General features: G+C 42.5%; 1 protein-coding gene across 1 annotated transcript; it reads left to right on the top strand.

Annotated features, from left to right (window-relative positions):
- The first annotated feature begins 2,353 nt into the window (after window positions 1-2,353).
- Window positions 2,354-16,548, top strand: LOC308080268 (protein downstream neighbor of son homolog). Its single transcript, XM_080422057.1, is given in 15 exon segments — window positions 2,354-4,264; window positions 4,470-5,369; window positions 5,761-5,829; window positions 6,035-6,067; window positions 6,069-6,236; window positions 6,350-6,528; window positions 7,473-7,548; window positions 7,659-7,761; window positions 8,913-9,006; window positions 10,495-10,644; window positions 10,795-10,966; window positions 10,970-10,993; window positions 13,418-13,487; window positions 15,195-15,319; window positions 16,343-16,548. Coding segments are annotated over 14 exon segments (1,311 nt in total). The 5' UTR covers window positions 2,354-4,264; window positions 4,470-5,348; the 3' UTR covers window positions 16,370-16,548.
- The last annotated feature ends 349 nt before the right edge of the window (window positions 16,549-16,897 follow it).

Genomic DNA, 16,897 nt, shown 5'->3' with positions numbered 1-16,897 from the left:
ATATCGCCCAACCTTAATTGGCACGTTGTCATGAGGCACTGAAACATGACCCCAAACTATCCAAACAGAAGTGTTGTGAATTGGTACAAAAAACTTACAGAGACGTCTTTTCTTTGGACTCTGGAGAGTTGGTCCGGGTCCGTCAACTTTCTCCATCACCATGGTAACCAGAGAAGCAGATGCCATCTCCTTAAATGAGGTGTGACGCCCGCCCACAGTCACAGTCCCTCTCAGTAACCTAATGAACCCTGGGCAATCCATGCCCGAAATGAGAGGGTACGTAGGCTTTTTCCCACCAAAATATATTTTTAAGGTCACCAAAGGATACTCATGAATATCTCTGTGCTATGCATGCACCTTAGCTTTACCTGATGAGCCTCCAATAAAGCCTCTGGACAAACCAAGCGCTGGTGGATCATGGTCTGCATACAGTCCATGTCCATCAGAGCTTGGTGTGTAGGCCTACTTGCATACGTACCAGTATGTAGTACTGTATGCTGCAGTACCCCTTCTGGACCAGGAGAGAGCGCTTTGAAGCCTGCTGGTATAGGCTCTACTAACTCTTCAGATAGCAGAGGTAACAGGCACACGGCCTTCAGCTCTTCTGTCCATCCACACCACATTGCTGTGGACTTAAAGACCTGCATCGTCTTTGGTGGTAATTTTTTCAGTGTGCAGGTTAAATAGGATGCCAAAGCTCTCTGCTACTGCGCTCTGATCCAGAACCTCAGCCTCAGTACAACAGACAGACACAGCTAGAACACACAATCAATAGTATATACAGTATAACCTGCCCCTGTGACATCATAGAGCACCGAAGTCTGATGTAATTTACACATCCTACCTGGTTCGCTGTTTTCCACCCACATTCTGAATCCCCATAGACGTGTTTAATATCGCGTCAAATAAGAACTGTGTTCCAAAAATAAACAAATGACCCTGGCGTTTTTACTCTTATGGATATGAAGCATCAACTGACGGTGAGAAAACGCTAATGTTACTTCCGCCGAATTAGTTAGAAACAGACTGTATCAAATATAAGTGACTGACTATCATAAACGATACAGAGCCACCTCCCTGACAATATCGTAGAGACAGTTTGTTTATTTTTGGACCACAATTCTTATATGAGACGATTCTAAGATGACCCAATGTTATTCTCCATAGAGAAATTACTTTACGAACCAGGGGATGAACGAGTGACGTCAGGACTTCTGTCCTCTATTACCTGATCTGCTGCAGACACCCTGCCTCCCCCGCTCACAGATGGCATCTAGGAACTTCCGACATAATCGGCCACAGACGGGATTGAAACACATATATATCGAAAAATATGGACTAATATATTGCAGAAATACTCCGGACACCTAGTTAACATTTGGGGCAAATGGATAAGCACATTATATTCTGCATTTGTACCTAAATACGGGCTTTACTGGTGACATTCCAGGGCAAACTGGAGGGGTGGTCGCTAAGACTCTCGTACATACGAAAGACTTGATAAAATACATCTACGATAGTGTTGATCTAAGGCTAGTTATTATTGACCATCAAAAATGTCAGTGGTGTAAGAAGAAGTACTCACATTTTGTACTTAAGTACAAGTAAGTAGCAATACCACCATGTAGAAATACTGGTATAAAAAATTTAGGCTACTTAGCACTCATTATGCAGAATGTCCTATTTCACAAATTTCCAAATGTATAAAAATGCTTTGAAAATAGCAGATCTACAATCTCACAACGCGTTGCAAGCTTGTAGATTGGCTATTTTCAAATAGCCCAAGTATAAATAGAGCTGAAGTGGTTAATGCATGTTTTGTAATAATAATCAAAATCTACAAAGTAACTAAAGTTTCCCATTACTGTAGTGGAGTAAAAAGTACAATGTTGTGATGTCATGTGAGGGTATCAAATGGAGCAAGTTTGTTTTATTGTTGAATATTGCTTAAGTACTGTACTTAGGTATTTGTACTTTTACTCCACTACATTTATTTGAAAACTTTAGTTACTAGTTACTTTGTAGATTTTGATTATTTTTACAAAACATACATTAACCACTTCAACCCTACATACATTTCGTCTATTTGAAAATAGCCGATCTACAAGCTCACAATGCGTCGCGACACACCAAATCTCTTCGCCAAATAGCAGATCTACAATCTCGCAACAGTGGAGTAGAAGTAAACAGTTAGCGTATAGAACATTAGAAACACTCCAGTAAAATATACATTCCTCAAAAGTGCTCTTAAGTACAGTACTTGAGTACACCACTGCAAAATGTGCTTCTGAAAGTGGGGTTCTTTGACCTTGTGGGGGTCCCCAAATGAGGACCAGTTTAATGTAGCTATTATTTAACTAGCTAGAAGTTAAATAAAGTAAGAGAATATATCAGAATGAATCATATCATAGATTTAGCTCTCCACTGTTATCTCCCCACCGTCTGACCAATGTGCTTCTCACACTGGGGGTCCGGGGGTCATTGAGGGGGTTCCAGGTGGTCCCCAAAATGTTCACTTTCACTATTGTTTCACCAGCTATAAGATAAACCTAGCCACAAGCAACTTGGATGTTATAATGCTATCTAGCATCTAGAGTTGCAATACCTATCAAACCTTGACAGCCCATTCATTGAAACCGAAGAGTCCTATCTGATTGTATTACTATTAAACTATGTTAAACTCACCATTGCAGCTGTACAGAAAGCTTGAATTATTATTATCCGTCAAGTTTTTGTTGACAGTCAAGTTTTTGTTTCATAAAAATCCACCGTAGACATGTTCTGACCTACTTTCTGTCAACAAATTCTGTGCAGGCGATTCTTTTTCTGAGTGTCTGAGTTTGGAAGCGCTCGTTGGAAATCACTCAATGGTCCTGCGTAACTACATATTGAAAACAAGCGTTTCCAAACCCCAAAACTTAAAAAAATAATCACCTGTACGGAAGTTATTGACAGAAAGTAGCTCATAACATGTCTACGGTGGATTTTTATGAAATAAAAACTTGGTAGATAGTATACAAAGAGGATCACTCAAGCTTTCGGTACAGCTGCAATAATAATAATAATAATACATTTTATTCGTATTGCACTTTACATTTGAACAAACCTCAAAGTGCTGCAGTACAGAATAAAAACATTTGCATAAAACAAATCTAAAACAGGAGGGTCTTTAAAAAAAAAACAAGCAAGGGGGCAAAGAGAACCTAGGGGTTAAAACCTAACTTAAATGTTGGTGAGTTTAACGTCGTTTAATACAATCAGATCAGACTTTTCTGTTTGGATGAATGGGCTGTCAAGTGTTGGTATTGCAACTCTAGATGCTAAATCTAAAAGAGTTGCTTGCGGCTAGGGTCCTTGGACCTTGTGGGGGTCCCCAAATGAGGACCAGTTTAATTTCACTGTTATTTAACTACCTAGAAGTTAAACAAAGTTAAGAGAATGTTAATCAAAATGAATCATATCATAGATGTATCTCTCCACTGTTATCTCCATACCGTCTGACCAATGTGCTTCTCATAGTGGGGTCCGGGGGTCATTCAGGGGGTTCCAGGTGGTCCCCAAAAGGAAGAACAGTTTAATTTCACTATTGTTTCACTGGCAATAAGATAAACCTATGATTTTAACACACATTATCGGGGTAAAATATTGTGTCACCTATTTTCAACCTATCTTCATATAATAGGTCCTCACTAATGCTCCTGATAAAATGTTGTAATTTCTTTATTGTCTGTCTCATAGGAGGGCTGTGGACACTTCAGAAACCCGACAAGCCTACACGCTACTATGCTCTCCCCATCACTAATGGTGCTCACAATGTTCAACTCTGCATCTGCGTCCCCTACTAGTCACAGACTAGAAAATGAGTCTTATTTCCTATAAAACCACCTTGTTGAACTGTGCGTCAGAACCTCTTCACTTCTGTTTAACCCATTAAAACCAGGAACACCTATTCGTTGTTATACCTTTCAATCCGGGAACCCCTTTTTGTAACATTAGCTGTTGCTATATTTATGGAAACATATATTTTTTTCAGAATACTTAGGTCAGGATTTAGAAGGCGTTTTTAGAATCGGCCCCAGTTCTAAATGGGTTAAGAGCTAGAGTCAGGAGGTGTAATGTCAGTGTTGTGTAGAAGAGGAGGACTTTTACTTTTAATGAACCATCAACAACTTTATAATTTCTCCTCCTGCTTTAGAAGCCTCTGTCCTTCTCTGAGGATGACTCCCTGTTTGATGAAGAAGAGATGAAGGCTCCACTGCTGCAGGTGGGTTTCTCTGCATCCAAACTTTAATGTCACATTATTCACATGTCCACAACATTATCAACACATTTATTTTCTACCTGAAGCCTGCATACCTTTATCGTTATTTTTACTTTATAAAGACCACTCTTTCTCCATCTCTCATCAGTGTCTGTCTAGTAATTAATGTACCCTGTTGTTTACCTTCATTTTGTCTCTCTCCCCATAGAGTCCCCAGGTCAGCGACCCAGCCCCCATAGCGCCCCCCTGTCTGTGAGGAGTACCCGGCCGACTGGAGCCTGAAGACGAGGGTCCTGTTCACCTCCCAGCTGCCGTTCTCCTGGGCAGAGCAGCCCAGAGCCCAGGAGGAGGCTGCAATAATAATAATAATAATACATTTTATTCGTATTGCACTTTACATTTGAACAAACCTCAAAGTGCTGCAGTACAGAATAAAAACATTTGCATAAAACAAATCTAAAACAGGAGGGTCTTTAAAAAAAAAACAAGCAAGGGGGCAAAGAGAACCTAGGGGTTAAAACCTAACTTAAATGTTGGTGAGTTTAACGTCGTTTAATACAATCAGATCAGACTTTTCTGTTTGGATGAATGGGCTGTCAAGTGTTGGTATTGCAACTCTAGATGCTAAATCTAAAAGAGTTGCTTGCGGCTAGGGTCCTTGGACCTTGTGGGGGTCCCCAAATGAGGACCAGTTTAATTTCACTGTTATTTAACTACCTAGAAGTTAAACAAAGTTAAGAGAATGTTAATCAAAATGAATCATATCATAGATGTATCTCTCCACTGTTATCTCCATACCGTCTGACCAATGTGCTTCTCATAGTGGGGTCCGGGGGTCATTCAGGGGGTTCCAGGTGGTCCCCAAAAGGAAGAACAGTTTAATTTCACTATTGTTTCACTGGCAATAAGATAAACCTATGATTTTAACACACATTATCGGGGTAAAATATTGTGTCACCTATTTTCAACCTATCTTCATATAATAGGTCCTCACTAATGCTCCTGATAAAATGTTGTAATTTCTTTATTGTCTGTCTCATAGGAGGGCTGTGGACACTTCAGAAACCCGACAAGCCTACACGCTACTATGCTCTCCCCATCACTAATGGTGCTCACAATGTTCAACTCTGCATCTGCGTCCCCTACTAGTCACAGACTAGAAAATGAGTCTTATTTCCTATAAAACCACCTTGTTGAACTGTGCGTCAGAACCTCTTCACTTCTGTTTAACCCATTAAAACCAGGAACACCTATTCGTTGTTATACCTTTCAATCCGGGAACCCCTTTTTGTAACATTAGCTGTTGCTATATTTATGGAAACATATATTTTTTTCAGAATACTTAGGTCAGGATTTAGAAGGCGTTTTTAGAATCGGCCCCAGTTCTAAATGGGTTAAGAGCTAGAGTCAGGAGGTGTAATGTCAGTGTTGTGTAGAAGAGGAGGACTTTTACTTTTAATGAACCATCAACAACTTTATAATTTCTCCTCCTGCTTTAGAAGCCTCTGTCCTTCTCTGAGGATGACTCCCTGTTTGATGAAGAAGAGATGAAGGCTCCACTGCTGCAGGTGGGTTTCTCTGCATCCAAACTTTAATGTCACATTATTCACATGTCCACAACATTATCAACACATTTATTTTCTACCTGAAGCCTGCATACCTTTATCGTTATTTTTACTTTATAAAGACCACTCTTTCTCCATCTCTCATCAGTGTCTGTCTAGTAATTAATGTACCCTGTTGTTTACCTTCATTTTGTCTCTCTCCCCATAGAGTCCCCAGGTCAGCGACCCAGCCCCCATAGCGCCCCCCTGTCTGTGAGGAGTACCCGGCCGACTGGAGCCTGAAGACGAGGGTCCTGTTCACCTCCCAGCTGCCGTTCTCCTGGGCAGAGCAGCCCAGAGCCCAGGAGGAGGCTGCAGGTCTGACGCAGCAGTGCAGAGCCCAGTACACCACCCTGCCCCACAGCATACAGGTACTGCTACCTCACTGCTGCTCAACCCGCAGGTCAGGACCCCCAAAGTGGGTCATGTGGCATTAACACGAAACGCACACAAACCCTCACACTGTCTTATCTCTGTATCCCAGGACCCCAGGTCGTGTACGGAGCTGCGCTGTGCCTTCCAGCAGAGCCTGGTGTACTGGCAGCATCCCTCCCTGCCCTGGCTCTCACTGTTCCCCAGGATCAACGCAGAGAGGAGCTTCGCCGGGAAGAGCGCCTCCTGGGCACAGGATGCAGCGCTGCAGCAGAGTCTGATGAGTGAATGGTGAGATCCATACTTTTCCCACAGTGCTATGAAATGACATCACACCACTAGTAACTGGCTGTAGCAAGTCGTTTCCAGCAGCTACCTCTGTGGCTTGGGTTCCTCTGACACTCAGGGACACGGGTAGATGGTTCAAACACGTTTGTTGTAGAGCAGTGGTAACCGACTGCTCGACCACACGCTCTTCAAATCAGTCACATTTGATCCCAATACACAGATGGTGTATGGGGATCCTTCCTTTGCACTGAGGAAGGCTCATGCCAAAACACATCCGTCAGTTAAATCTAGTCTAATTTTCTTTGAACCGTGCACCTGGTAAAAGACTGTTGTTTGTGACGAGTGCTGTTAAATGTTTTCCTGTATCAATCCTACAGTGCTGTACATTGATTCTAGAGACACCATGGATCATTTGTGAAGTTCGACATGTTAAGCTCTTCTTGAATCAGCGTTTAGCTAAAAGGTGACATGTTTACCGTGTTGGAATTAATGTTATTTGTGGAGGACCGGAATCTTCCACCTCAAACCACCCCTTGGGAGGCAAAAAAAAGATCACCCTTGTGGGAATCAACAAAATCCATCTGGAGAGTTCACAGGGTGATGACTCCAGTCCAGGTGGTGATGAGGTGCTCACAAAGTTAAAACAGGATCATAAATGAAGAGGCGTCCCATTGAAACAGGCAAACTTCAAGCACACTCTAAGCAAGGATTAAGTTAAAAAGCCTTTAATAGGTTGACAGGGCTATTACATTCTAAAACAATAAAATGCCATTAGACGCCGACCGGTTTTGACAACACAAGTGTCTTCTTCAGGGCGTGGCTATCCATCTGGTTGCCACACCAACGTAAGGTTTGCAACTATTGTAGTGATGTATGATTTGCCTGTAAATGTGTGAAACAAGTAGACAACCAACTATCTCTCTCTCTTTGTCTCTGTCTGTATGCAGGTCAGCCAGTCTGTCTTCTCTCTACAGTCTGTTGAAATCTAGAATGTGTCCATACTTCTACCTCTGTTCCTATCAGGTAAGTCTGTCTGTCTGTCTGTCTGTCTGTCTGTCTGACTGTCTCTTGGAAGATGTAATGTAAACTTTTCTGTGAAGATCGACTCATTCTCTTCTATTCCTCTCTGTTAGTTTACAGTGTTGTTCAAGGCAGCAGGTTTATGTGGATCCAGCAGCATCACTGCAATGATTTCTCCCACCACCAGGGAACTCAGAGAGGCCATGAAGGCTGACGGTAAGTCTCACCATAGTATGTTCATTCTTATTATTAGCCCTCCGGCCTGGGTGAAGAGATTTAAAAAAAAGTGTCTTCTGCCATGTCATAGTTTGCACTAGAGTTATTTTTTTTGCTTGTGATGTAATCTCCTAGCGCCTTTATTTCCTTTTCCGTTTATAGGCTAAGTAAAGGGGGAGAGCAAAGCTACATCACGCTCTAGCCACTGGGAGACAAACTGGAGCCTATAGTGAAGGAATGCATTGAGAGAGGGGGACAATTATCAATAAACACTAACTTTGAAATTATTGCAACCTTTGTCAAATAATTGGTTCCGGTAAAAGAAGTCGTATGACACATTTTTTAATGTACACTAGTGCACACTATATACTTTTGTTGGGTTATCTAAAGAGCACAGAGTAAGTTTCTGACTGGGCTGTCATTGCGAGACTGTGGTTTTGACGGGCTGCCAATTAAATTGAAGTCAAGCAACGACAGACGCGTTTGTGGATGAAAAACCTTTTTTTTTGTGTACGTGTGGACTAGACCTAGCCTGGTAAACCACCCCAGTTGCGGAATTTGGTTTATCAGGCTAGACTAGACCTGAATCTTGCAATATGTTTTGCAGCAATGTTTTTTTTTTACCCAAAACATTTGATTTATTCACTGCATATTAATCTCTCACCCAAACTACTAACTTTTTTGTATGAGCTCATTTGCCTTGAACAGTAGATTACATTTTCTTGTATCAGGACTGGCTGTCATGCAAAACATGACCTCTGATTGGTGGTAAATGTTAGTCTGGGCTGTCAGCTTGCTGACCCAGTACCACACAGTTGGTGTTAGCCAGACTCTGTAAATGTCCCACCCTACCTACATCTAGCTTACATTTGGGGGACAATGTGCAGTAACGACAATTTTCGAATAATTACAGCAAAAGAAAATACTCGGGTCAGATTTTGCTCTCTGACTTCAAGAACAATTATAGATTTCAATGGGTCTTTTATGCCCATTGTCCTTCTTTACTCCTGATGCAGAAAGCACCCGGTCACTGACACAGAAGTAATGACATCAGACTAGAGGCTGTATCTATCTGTTCCAGTATATGAGCGGTCTACCGTGTTCAGGCATTGAGTTCAATCCCTGTATGGTTTTGTGTCCACCCTGTTCAGGTATTGAGTTCAGTCTGCCCCTAGTGGAGGAGAAGAGAAGAAGCAGGGGGCAGCCGGGATCCTCAACACAACGTGGAGAGGACGATGACACAGAGTAAGACGCATCTCATTTCATTCTATTCTCCTCCTTTCAGTCACTCTCCCACAGGTGCGGATTTACTGTGAAGCTGTGCCTTACTTCACCCATGGGCAGATGTTTGTGTATTTGATATAAGTAGGCTATCACCCCTCCACTCAAGGCCGACAGGAATGTTGCCTCAGACGGCTGTCTGGTGGATGTCTTGAGTCTTCTGAGAGTGTCAATGTGTATTCTGAGCTTCTTTTGTGATTAGGTGTGTGAAGGTGTCTGTCCGTCTCCCCATTCACAAACGCAAACCCGCTTTGCGATGTAATGACACACACAGTATAACCGGCACACAACAGCAAGGTCCCTCGTTCTTGATTCTTGAAACAACACAGCAATGCCGCTGCCGAAAAAAGACCGCCCCGCTGTCCAGGTGGAAGGACAACGCACCACCACCCGCACGGCACGGTCCCACATTGAGTGAGATAGAAGAGGCACCCGTTGCTGCTTCATAATTCCATTGAATTATGATAGCGTCTGCCTTTTTCTTACCTGGACCAAACACTTTTGGCATGAAATAACTCTTAAAGGGTCCATCCATGTGATTTGTATGGGATTGTAATCGCTGAAATTTAACATCACGCTTGGTTAATTGACATAAATTATTATTATTGACATAATTAACATCAAATAGAGAATAGCCTAGATCAGGAATGAACTCCCCACAATAATAGAGTAGCCTACTGGACTAGTGGACAGCTCTCCTGTTAACATTTTTCCAAACTTGCCACTAACCATCCTCTAACATCCTGGTGCTGTGTGTGTGTGGGGGGAGACTTTCCTCCGCAACAAATAGAATACAGAAAGTGCCTGAGAATGAGATCACCTTATCCCTTCACTCGCTTGAACTTGATTCTTTTCTCATTTGAAAAAGAACTAGATACTATTTGGATTACGATGACATTATCAGGGGTTAAGACTTGTTGTATTCACCTGTCATCGTTTTAGTGTTTACTGACAGCTTGCAATGCCTGCCCCCCCCCCCCTTTCTGGCGGGCCTACCATGATGTTTCCAGGCCTTCCCCACAAAGACATTCTGTATCCACCACTGCTATCCAGTGTACATTTCCACCTTTTTATAGACATTCTACTCCTGCGGGGTGCATGGCTGGGTGCAGATCAGGCCTGTGATTACAATGATTATAAATGCCTGTTGTATTGTACATGCACCTTATATCCTCACATGTCCTTTATATGTAATATGCTGTATACATTCTTTTCTTTTTAATTTTTACTTTTTTATTTACTTTTACTTTTATGCAGTCCAATGGATTGGATTTTTCTTTGCTGATGAAAAACTAAATAAATATATATCTATGTATAGACATTCTACTAACCCACAGTACACTCCAGATTAGTCATGTTGAGACTTGACTTCTATCAGATTGAGATTAAAACACTGTAGAAGAAGCTGTATTTATAGGTGTTATTTGTGTTTCTTGTTTTTCCAACTTCCAGGCTCTTTAAGGCAAAAGAGGTGGAAGACTGCGCTGCCAACGAGGAAGAGGACGACGCTGATGAAGATGACATGGAGAGCGGTTTCTCCTGGCTGGAGGAGATGGGCATCCAGGACAAGATAAAGAAAGCAGACAGCATCTCCATTCAGCTGTATCCTTCACCAACCATGTCACCAGTCCAGCGTTTGACCATGTTTTGTCCATAATCCACGTCTCTGTCCTCCATAATCCTCCATAATCTCTGTGATGTGTGACTAGTTGAGCGTGTAGAAGTCCTTGACCGTGCCGTTCTCCTCTCCAGCCGTAAAGAGCATAGCTCTGTGTGTGTGGACCACAAGCCTGAGTCTGTGGTGCAGGTGGAGGGAGCTCACACCTTCACCCTCATCAACTTCCTCATCAACTGTAAGAGCCTGGTGGCGGCGGCCGGCTCCCAGGCTGGCCTCCCCCCCACACTGCTGGCCCCCACTGCCTTCTGAGGGGCCACCATGCACACACTGAAGGTAATGTGCCCTCACACACATACTACAAATGTTTGGATTACAATAAGTAAGTCTAGTCTTGCCGAGGCATGTGGCCCATAGGGCAGGAGCCTATCTCCTGTTTCTGTAGCGTGAAGCAGCTTGATGTACAAGTAGAGCCCCTGGACATGACACTAGTAGGGACTTATCCCCACTCCAACCCTTGATGCTGCCAAGCAGGGAAGGAGGCATTGGGTCCCATTTTTATAGTCTTTAGTATGACCCGGCTGGGGATCGAACCCCGACCTCCCAATCTCATGGCGGACACTCTAACCACAAGGCCACTGATCTGGGATTACCATAACTCTGTCTAACCTGAACTCAAGCCCACTTCTGACACTAAACCTGATAGGACAGGAGATGATCAGAATAAATCATTATTTGTTTTTATGGCGTGGCTTTGAAATTGGATGGCCGTCTATAAGTGGGTCTGTCTGTGTTCATTTTTATGGCATATCGTACTCCTGCTTTGTGCCGTTACGCTACGGTTTGCCAAACCCATGAAAAAGGGGGTCAAAAGAAGAAGGTGTTTTAAGCTAATCACTCAAACTGGTGTCTTTTAGATGGTTTATTTCACATAATACATAAATCTAATACATTTAAGTCACAGTTAGGTTATTAAACCTGAAAGAAAACAAAACACATAGAACAACAATATTAAATGACATGAATCTTCACCCCATTTTGAATACATCAGAAATATCATCGTTACAGCGTTAATTCTTACTCACTTTAGCCCATTCCTCTTTCGCCATGATGTTAGCGAGTGGTGCCAGATCCCATACTCTAGCCCACTTCAATCGAATCTGAAAGTCTGTTCCAAGACCTTCCTAATTTATAAACTTCTCACACAAGGCCCGCCTCTAGCAACAGGAAGTTCTGATTACCCACAAAGCCTTGCGATTCCCTGCCATTTCCTGTTGCCAGGCTTGCTATCTCTTATGGTTAGAGACCCCTCACCCTGTCTTCCACACAAAGGCCTTTTGTCTTATCTAGAAAGCTACCCCCGCCTAAGAATGCAGAGTTCCCTTTGAGGCTCTTAGCACAGCAGGGGTCTGCCTCTTGTGCAAACGCTCCACTGGGCCAACTTAATCCGAATATCTTGTAGGAACAGTAGGAATGATAAAAGCACATTACTATGAACAATAATAATTCACTTTTCTCTAGCCCTATGGCTTGGATAATTGAACAGTCTGTGTGTCTGTCCGGAGCTAATCTTGCAAACTGCTGGATGAAAAATGTAATTATGTCTCATTGATGTTTCTCCAAAACTACAGTAATGTGCCTCCAAAACTACAGTAATGTGCCATGTCCACACAATCAAGCCGCCCACAATCCCCACTATCAGAACCACAAGTACAAGGTCACATTCAATCCTTTTAATGGAACACAACCATTACCACAGCATTCATAAACAGGATGTTTTCCCAGATGTTACTGTAGGTATGGGTTGAGTGAATATACAAAGGAAAAATGTGAACACTCAAATTGTCCACTAGGTGGCTCTCTAACACCACACAATGGGTGTAGAATCATGTGGCAAAACTCATAACTGTCATTACACAAAATAGGAATATCTTTCTTAATACAGTCAGGCAAAAATAATAGCAGTAGACATAAATGCTGCACAGAAATATGGACCTAGACTATGGATGATACTGGATATAGTGGAGTCTGCTCAGAGCTGTGCACATGAACACTCAGCATGTGCTAGTTGGCAAGAGCAACCATGAGGCGAGGCCACTACCAGTTTGTACTTGCTATAGCTCATGAGGTGAATGAACTACATATGAATGGTGAATATACTATAGCAACACTACTTGTAATACACTGCTCAAAATAATTAAGGGAACACTTTGATCCCTTAATTCTTTTGAGCTCTTTTTGTTAGCAGTATGTACACAGTTCATGAAAACTCAAAATAATTAAGGGATCAAAGTGTTCTTTGAGCAGTATATATTGAGCTAGGGGGTGTAACGGTTCACATATTCGTACTGAACCATTTTGGTACAGGGTGTTCGGTTCAAGAGTGTACCGCATTAATGGAAAAAAAAACACAATAGCCTTGTTTTGCGAGTGGAACTGAAAACCGCATGCCCACGTGAAGTCGTGAACATCCTGTTCAGCAGCTGCACAGGAAAATCCTCTGTGTTTGAATGGAGAACTGATCTACAAGCCAACAACGTTGTGGCTTGCAGTGAGAGTTATGCTGCTCCGAGCATCTCAAAGCCAGCAGCTGTGCCTGGCAGGAGAGCTCACAGGCAGGGAGGAGAAGTACAGAGTACACTATGCTGGTGTGAATTCAGCATCAGACTTTCACAGGAATAGAGCTGCAAGCTCACCCATATACAATCCATTGTACCTGTTACAGTGAGTCTGAATCTCTCTCTCTTTCTCTCTCTTTAGGCTCGTAGTGTAGATGTGAAGACCCAGGTGCGTTCTACCTACCAGGATGTGTGCAGTCTGGAGATCACAGGTACAGATCTACACTATAGGATGTTGACATAAGAATCAGAACCTGTCCGACCTGTTTTCATGCACATTAAACAACCAGCCCTATAATAATAAATACAAAAATCAGTCAAGGTAATTTTCCAAACCCGTTCCACCAACCTGACAAAGAGAAACTTATTTTTTTTAAACAGCCACAGGCTCAGACACAAGGCTCTTGTCACATGCATCAAACCTCTGAAAACACATGATAGTGCTTCTAATATCCCAGAAGTCCTGTTACATACATTCTTCTTTAGGAAATGGATCCTGCATAAATGTCCTTTATGGTCACGTGACTCTCGTAGGTGACAGCAGAACACCAGACAGGCTGTTGGTATTCATTATATTTGTCGTGAGGGTACACTAGAGTCATGAAGTACATTTTGTCACCAGCAGACATACAGTATGAGTACCTCTCAAATTGTATGACAGTGCATACAAGTATTAAAATAATATAAATACAACCCAGAAGGGATAATGAATTGTGAGCTGGTCATTATTGAGAAATGCACCCTGAAAGATTGATGCAGACCCCCATGTGAACCCCAACCAAATGATCTTTACATTCTACCCTAAGCCGTCTCAAACCTTGCACAAACCTGCAGGCCCTGCAGGTATCAGATTGAACAGCACATCAGTAACCAGTGTTTGACTCTGCTCTTTATTGCTGGAACTCAACGCACACGTCCTGCCTTGGAATAATAAGGCACATTTTGTACCCCTGGACTTTGACCAACAAACAAAAAATGTCTAAAATGTCTGTTTACAGTTATTCTAGGATGCACTCTGCACTGGACGACAGCCATTTTGAACTGTACCACTGATAAAGTTGCTTGAATTCAGGCAACAAAATGGTTACTCATTGACATGTGACACTAGATGGCAGTTAGATACAGTTTACAGTTTAGGCATTTAGCAGACGCTCTTAATCCAGAGCGATTTACAGTAAGCAGGGACACAAGATAATACATCATAATACACATAATACATCAAATGCATACAAATAGTAATCTAATAATAAAGTAATAAAGTAAACCAATAATCTAATAATAACTAATACATACGTAAACCAAGAACCTATCATCAGTCTACATTGAAACTATACACACTATAGGATGCCAGGTGAACAATGACCTGGCATCTGTCTACATAACATGCTATCTAAGTTACATTTTAGCCTTTGCATAATCCTGCAAGGTCGTCAAGGCTAGGACAAGTGCTACGGGCTGAGGTGGAGTCTGAAGAGGTGAGTCTTCAGATTACGGCATAAGATTGGGAGTGAGTCTGCAGTTCTAAGTGCAATGGGGAGATACAAGTTGTTACTGTTAAATATAGCACAATAAACCGTTTTCCACAGTCAGTTAGAGTTTTTTTCTAGTTGATCTTATCCATCCATCTGATGTGTGTCAGTTATCAAATGTTCTACTTCTAATTCATCTACAATAAGTAGGTCAATCTGAGATTGAGATTGTAATGAAACCAGGTTTCATTTCAATCTGTTTCTATTCACTTCCTATGTTCACTGAACTGCTCCTGGTGGCGTACCATGTAGACACACAACAACTCATGGTAATGTCACATGGTTTGAATCTCTCTCTCTCTCTCTCTCTCTCTCTCTCTCTCTCTCTCTCTCTCTCTCTCTCTCTCTCTCTCTCTCTCTCTCTCTCATGTTGTTCTTCCATGTGTTCAGGTCCCATCCTTCCATCTTGTCTTCATGTCATCACCCGTCTGCTGACCTCTGCACAGAGAGGAGGCTTCTCAGCAGCTCTCTACACACACACACCCACCGCTGTCATGAACACACACACTCAACAGGTGAGCAACACACACTGCAATCATACACACACACCTCCAATTAACGGGCTTGCCACACACACACACACAGACTAGAACAACAAGGAATTCGCATTGGTACTAAGGTTGGGCGATTGGACGAATATATCGTCAGTCGTCAAATGTTTTTATTAGGCGATTTTTTGGACAATATTTGTCATTTTATTTAGCAAAAAATAAATGTATCCTAATGGTCTGCCTCCTCGAGAATTAAACTCTTCAAATATAGCCAAATTAAATTAAAGTGTAATACAAAGCCTGCACGAAATGTTGATCAATTTGGGCCATTCTAAGAATGATTGATGATGATGATGATGAAGGCAGGCTCTTGTTGCGCTTATTTCCGACGAGTCTAGGCTACAAAACTCAGTCCCCTCCCCGGTAGGTAGGTAGGTAGGTAGGTAGGTAGGTAGGGAGGGAGGGAGGGAGGGAGGGAGGGAGGTAGGTAGGTAGGTAGGTAGGTAGGTAGGTAGGTAGGTAGGTAGGCTAGTAAGGCTACTGAATGAAGCAGAGGAGAGCAGGAAAGAGGGAATAGCTTTTACTTTCCTAGTTGGCTGTTTATCAGTGTTAGATTGACCGAGCAGTCATGACCAGAAGTGAGGAGGCAGAGGCAGGAAATATATAAAATCCACTTGGTGGGCCTTTATTCCAAAACGTTACAGTGTTCATAATATACATCCTAACAATAAAATCATGTCCTCTGGGCACATGTTACTCTGTCCAGCCCTACTCACAGACTGCATAGAAAGCAGCCTTTTATACTCCCCACCCTCAGGTGCTACCAACTACAGGGTTGCTCTATCATAATAATTTCCCATAAACCCCCCCGCATACCAACCCCAGCAATATACCTACTATGAAAACCACAATATGACATCACTTAACTGATCTAAATTAACTACCATCCCCAAACCCCACAATAACCCACAAACATAACTATATAACATTTTCCCCACCCCTGGCACAATCCTATCTGATGGAACCCTCCCGGAACTATAAAAGCAGCTGTTGTTTCCCCGGGGACTCTTTTAATGCTGCACCCTGGGAGTAGGAGACAGGAAAGGAAAGGTAAGTTGAGAAACATAGCAATAACATTTATTCTTAGAGCCCATAGCATAACTACTCTAACTCTGCTGTTTGTCTTTCACAGGTGACCCCTCCCCCGATGTCTGGAACACACATACATGCCAACAGATAATAAAGATTATAATTATAATCCATTACTTGTCTCCTACTTATTTATCATGTGCAATATCATACCATGTATAACTGTGTGTCCCCCGTCATATACATGAACATATCCCAAAGTCCTGTAACGTAACGGAGATTAAGAGGACCTCCGTTACATTACCTTCCCCCTCTCCCCCCAGAAGCACAGTACCTCAACATTCGGACCTACGGGACAACCAGTCAGCTACCTGGTTGGACTTCCCTGGCCGGTACTTGACAGTAAAGTTGTAGGGTTGCAAAGAAAGGTACCATCCAGCAATGCGCATATTTGCATCCTTCATCTTATGTAACCATTGGAGTGCCCGATGATCTGTCTCCAAGATAAACTTG

This window comes from Gymnoscopelus braueri (genome assembly GCF_963280865.1).
Source record: "Gymnoscopelus braueri genome assembly, chromosome: 24".
In the NCBI taxonomy this organism is placed as follows: Eukaryota; Metazoa; Chordata; class Actinopteri; order Myctophiformes; family Myctophidae; genus Gymnoscopelus; species Gymnoscopelus braueri.
Note: the sequence above shows the minus strand (reverse complement) of the source record. Positions and strands in the feature narration are given on the sequence as shown.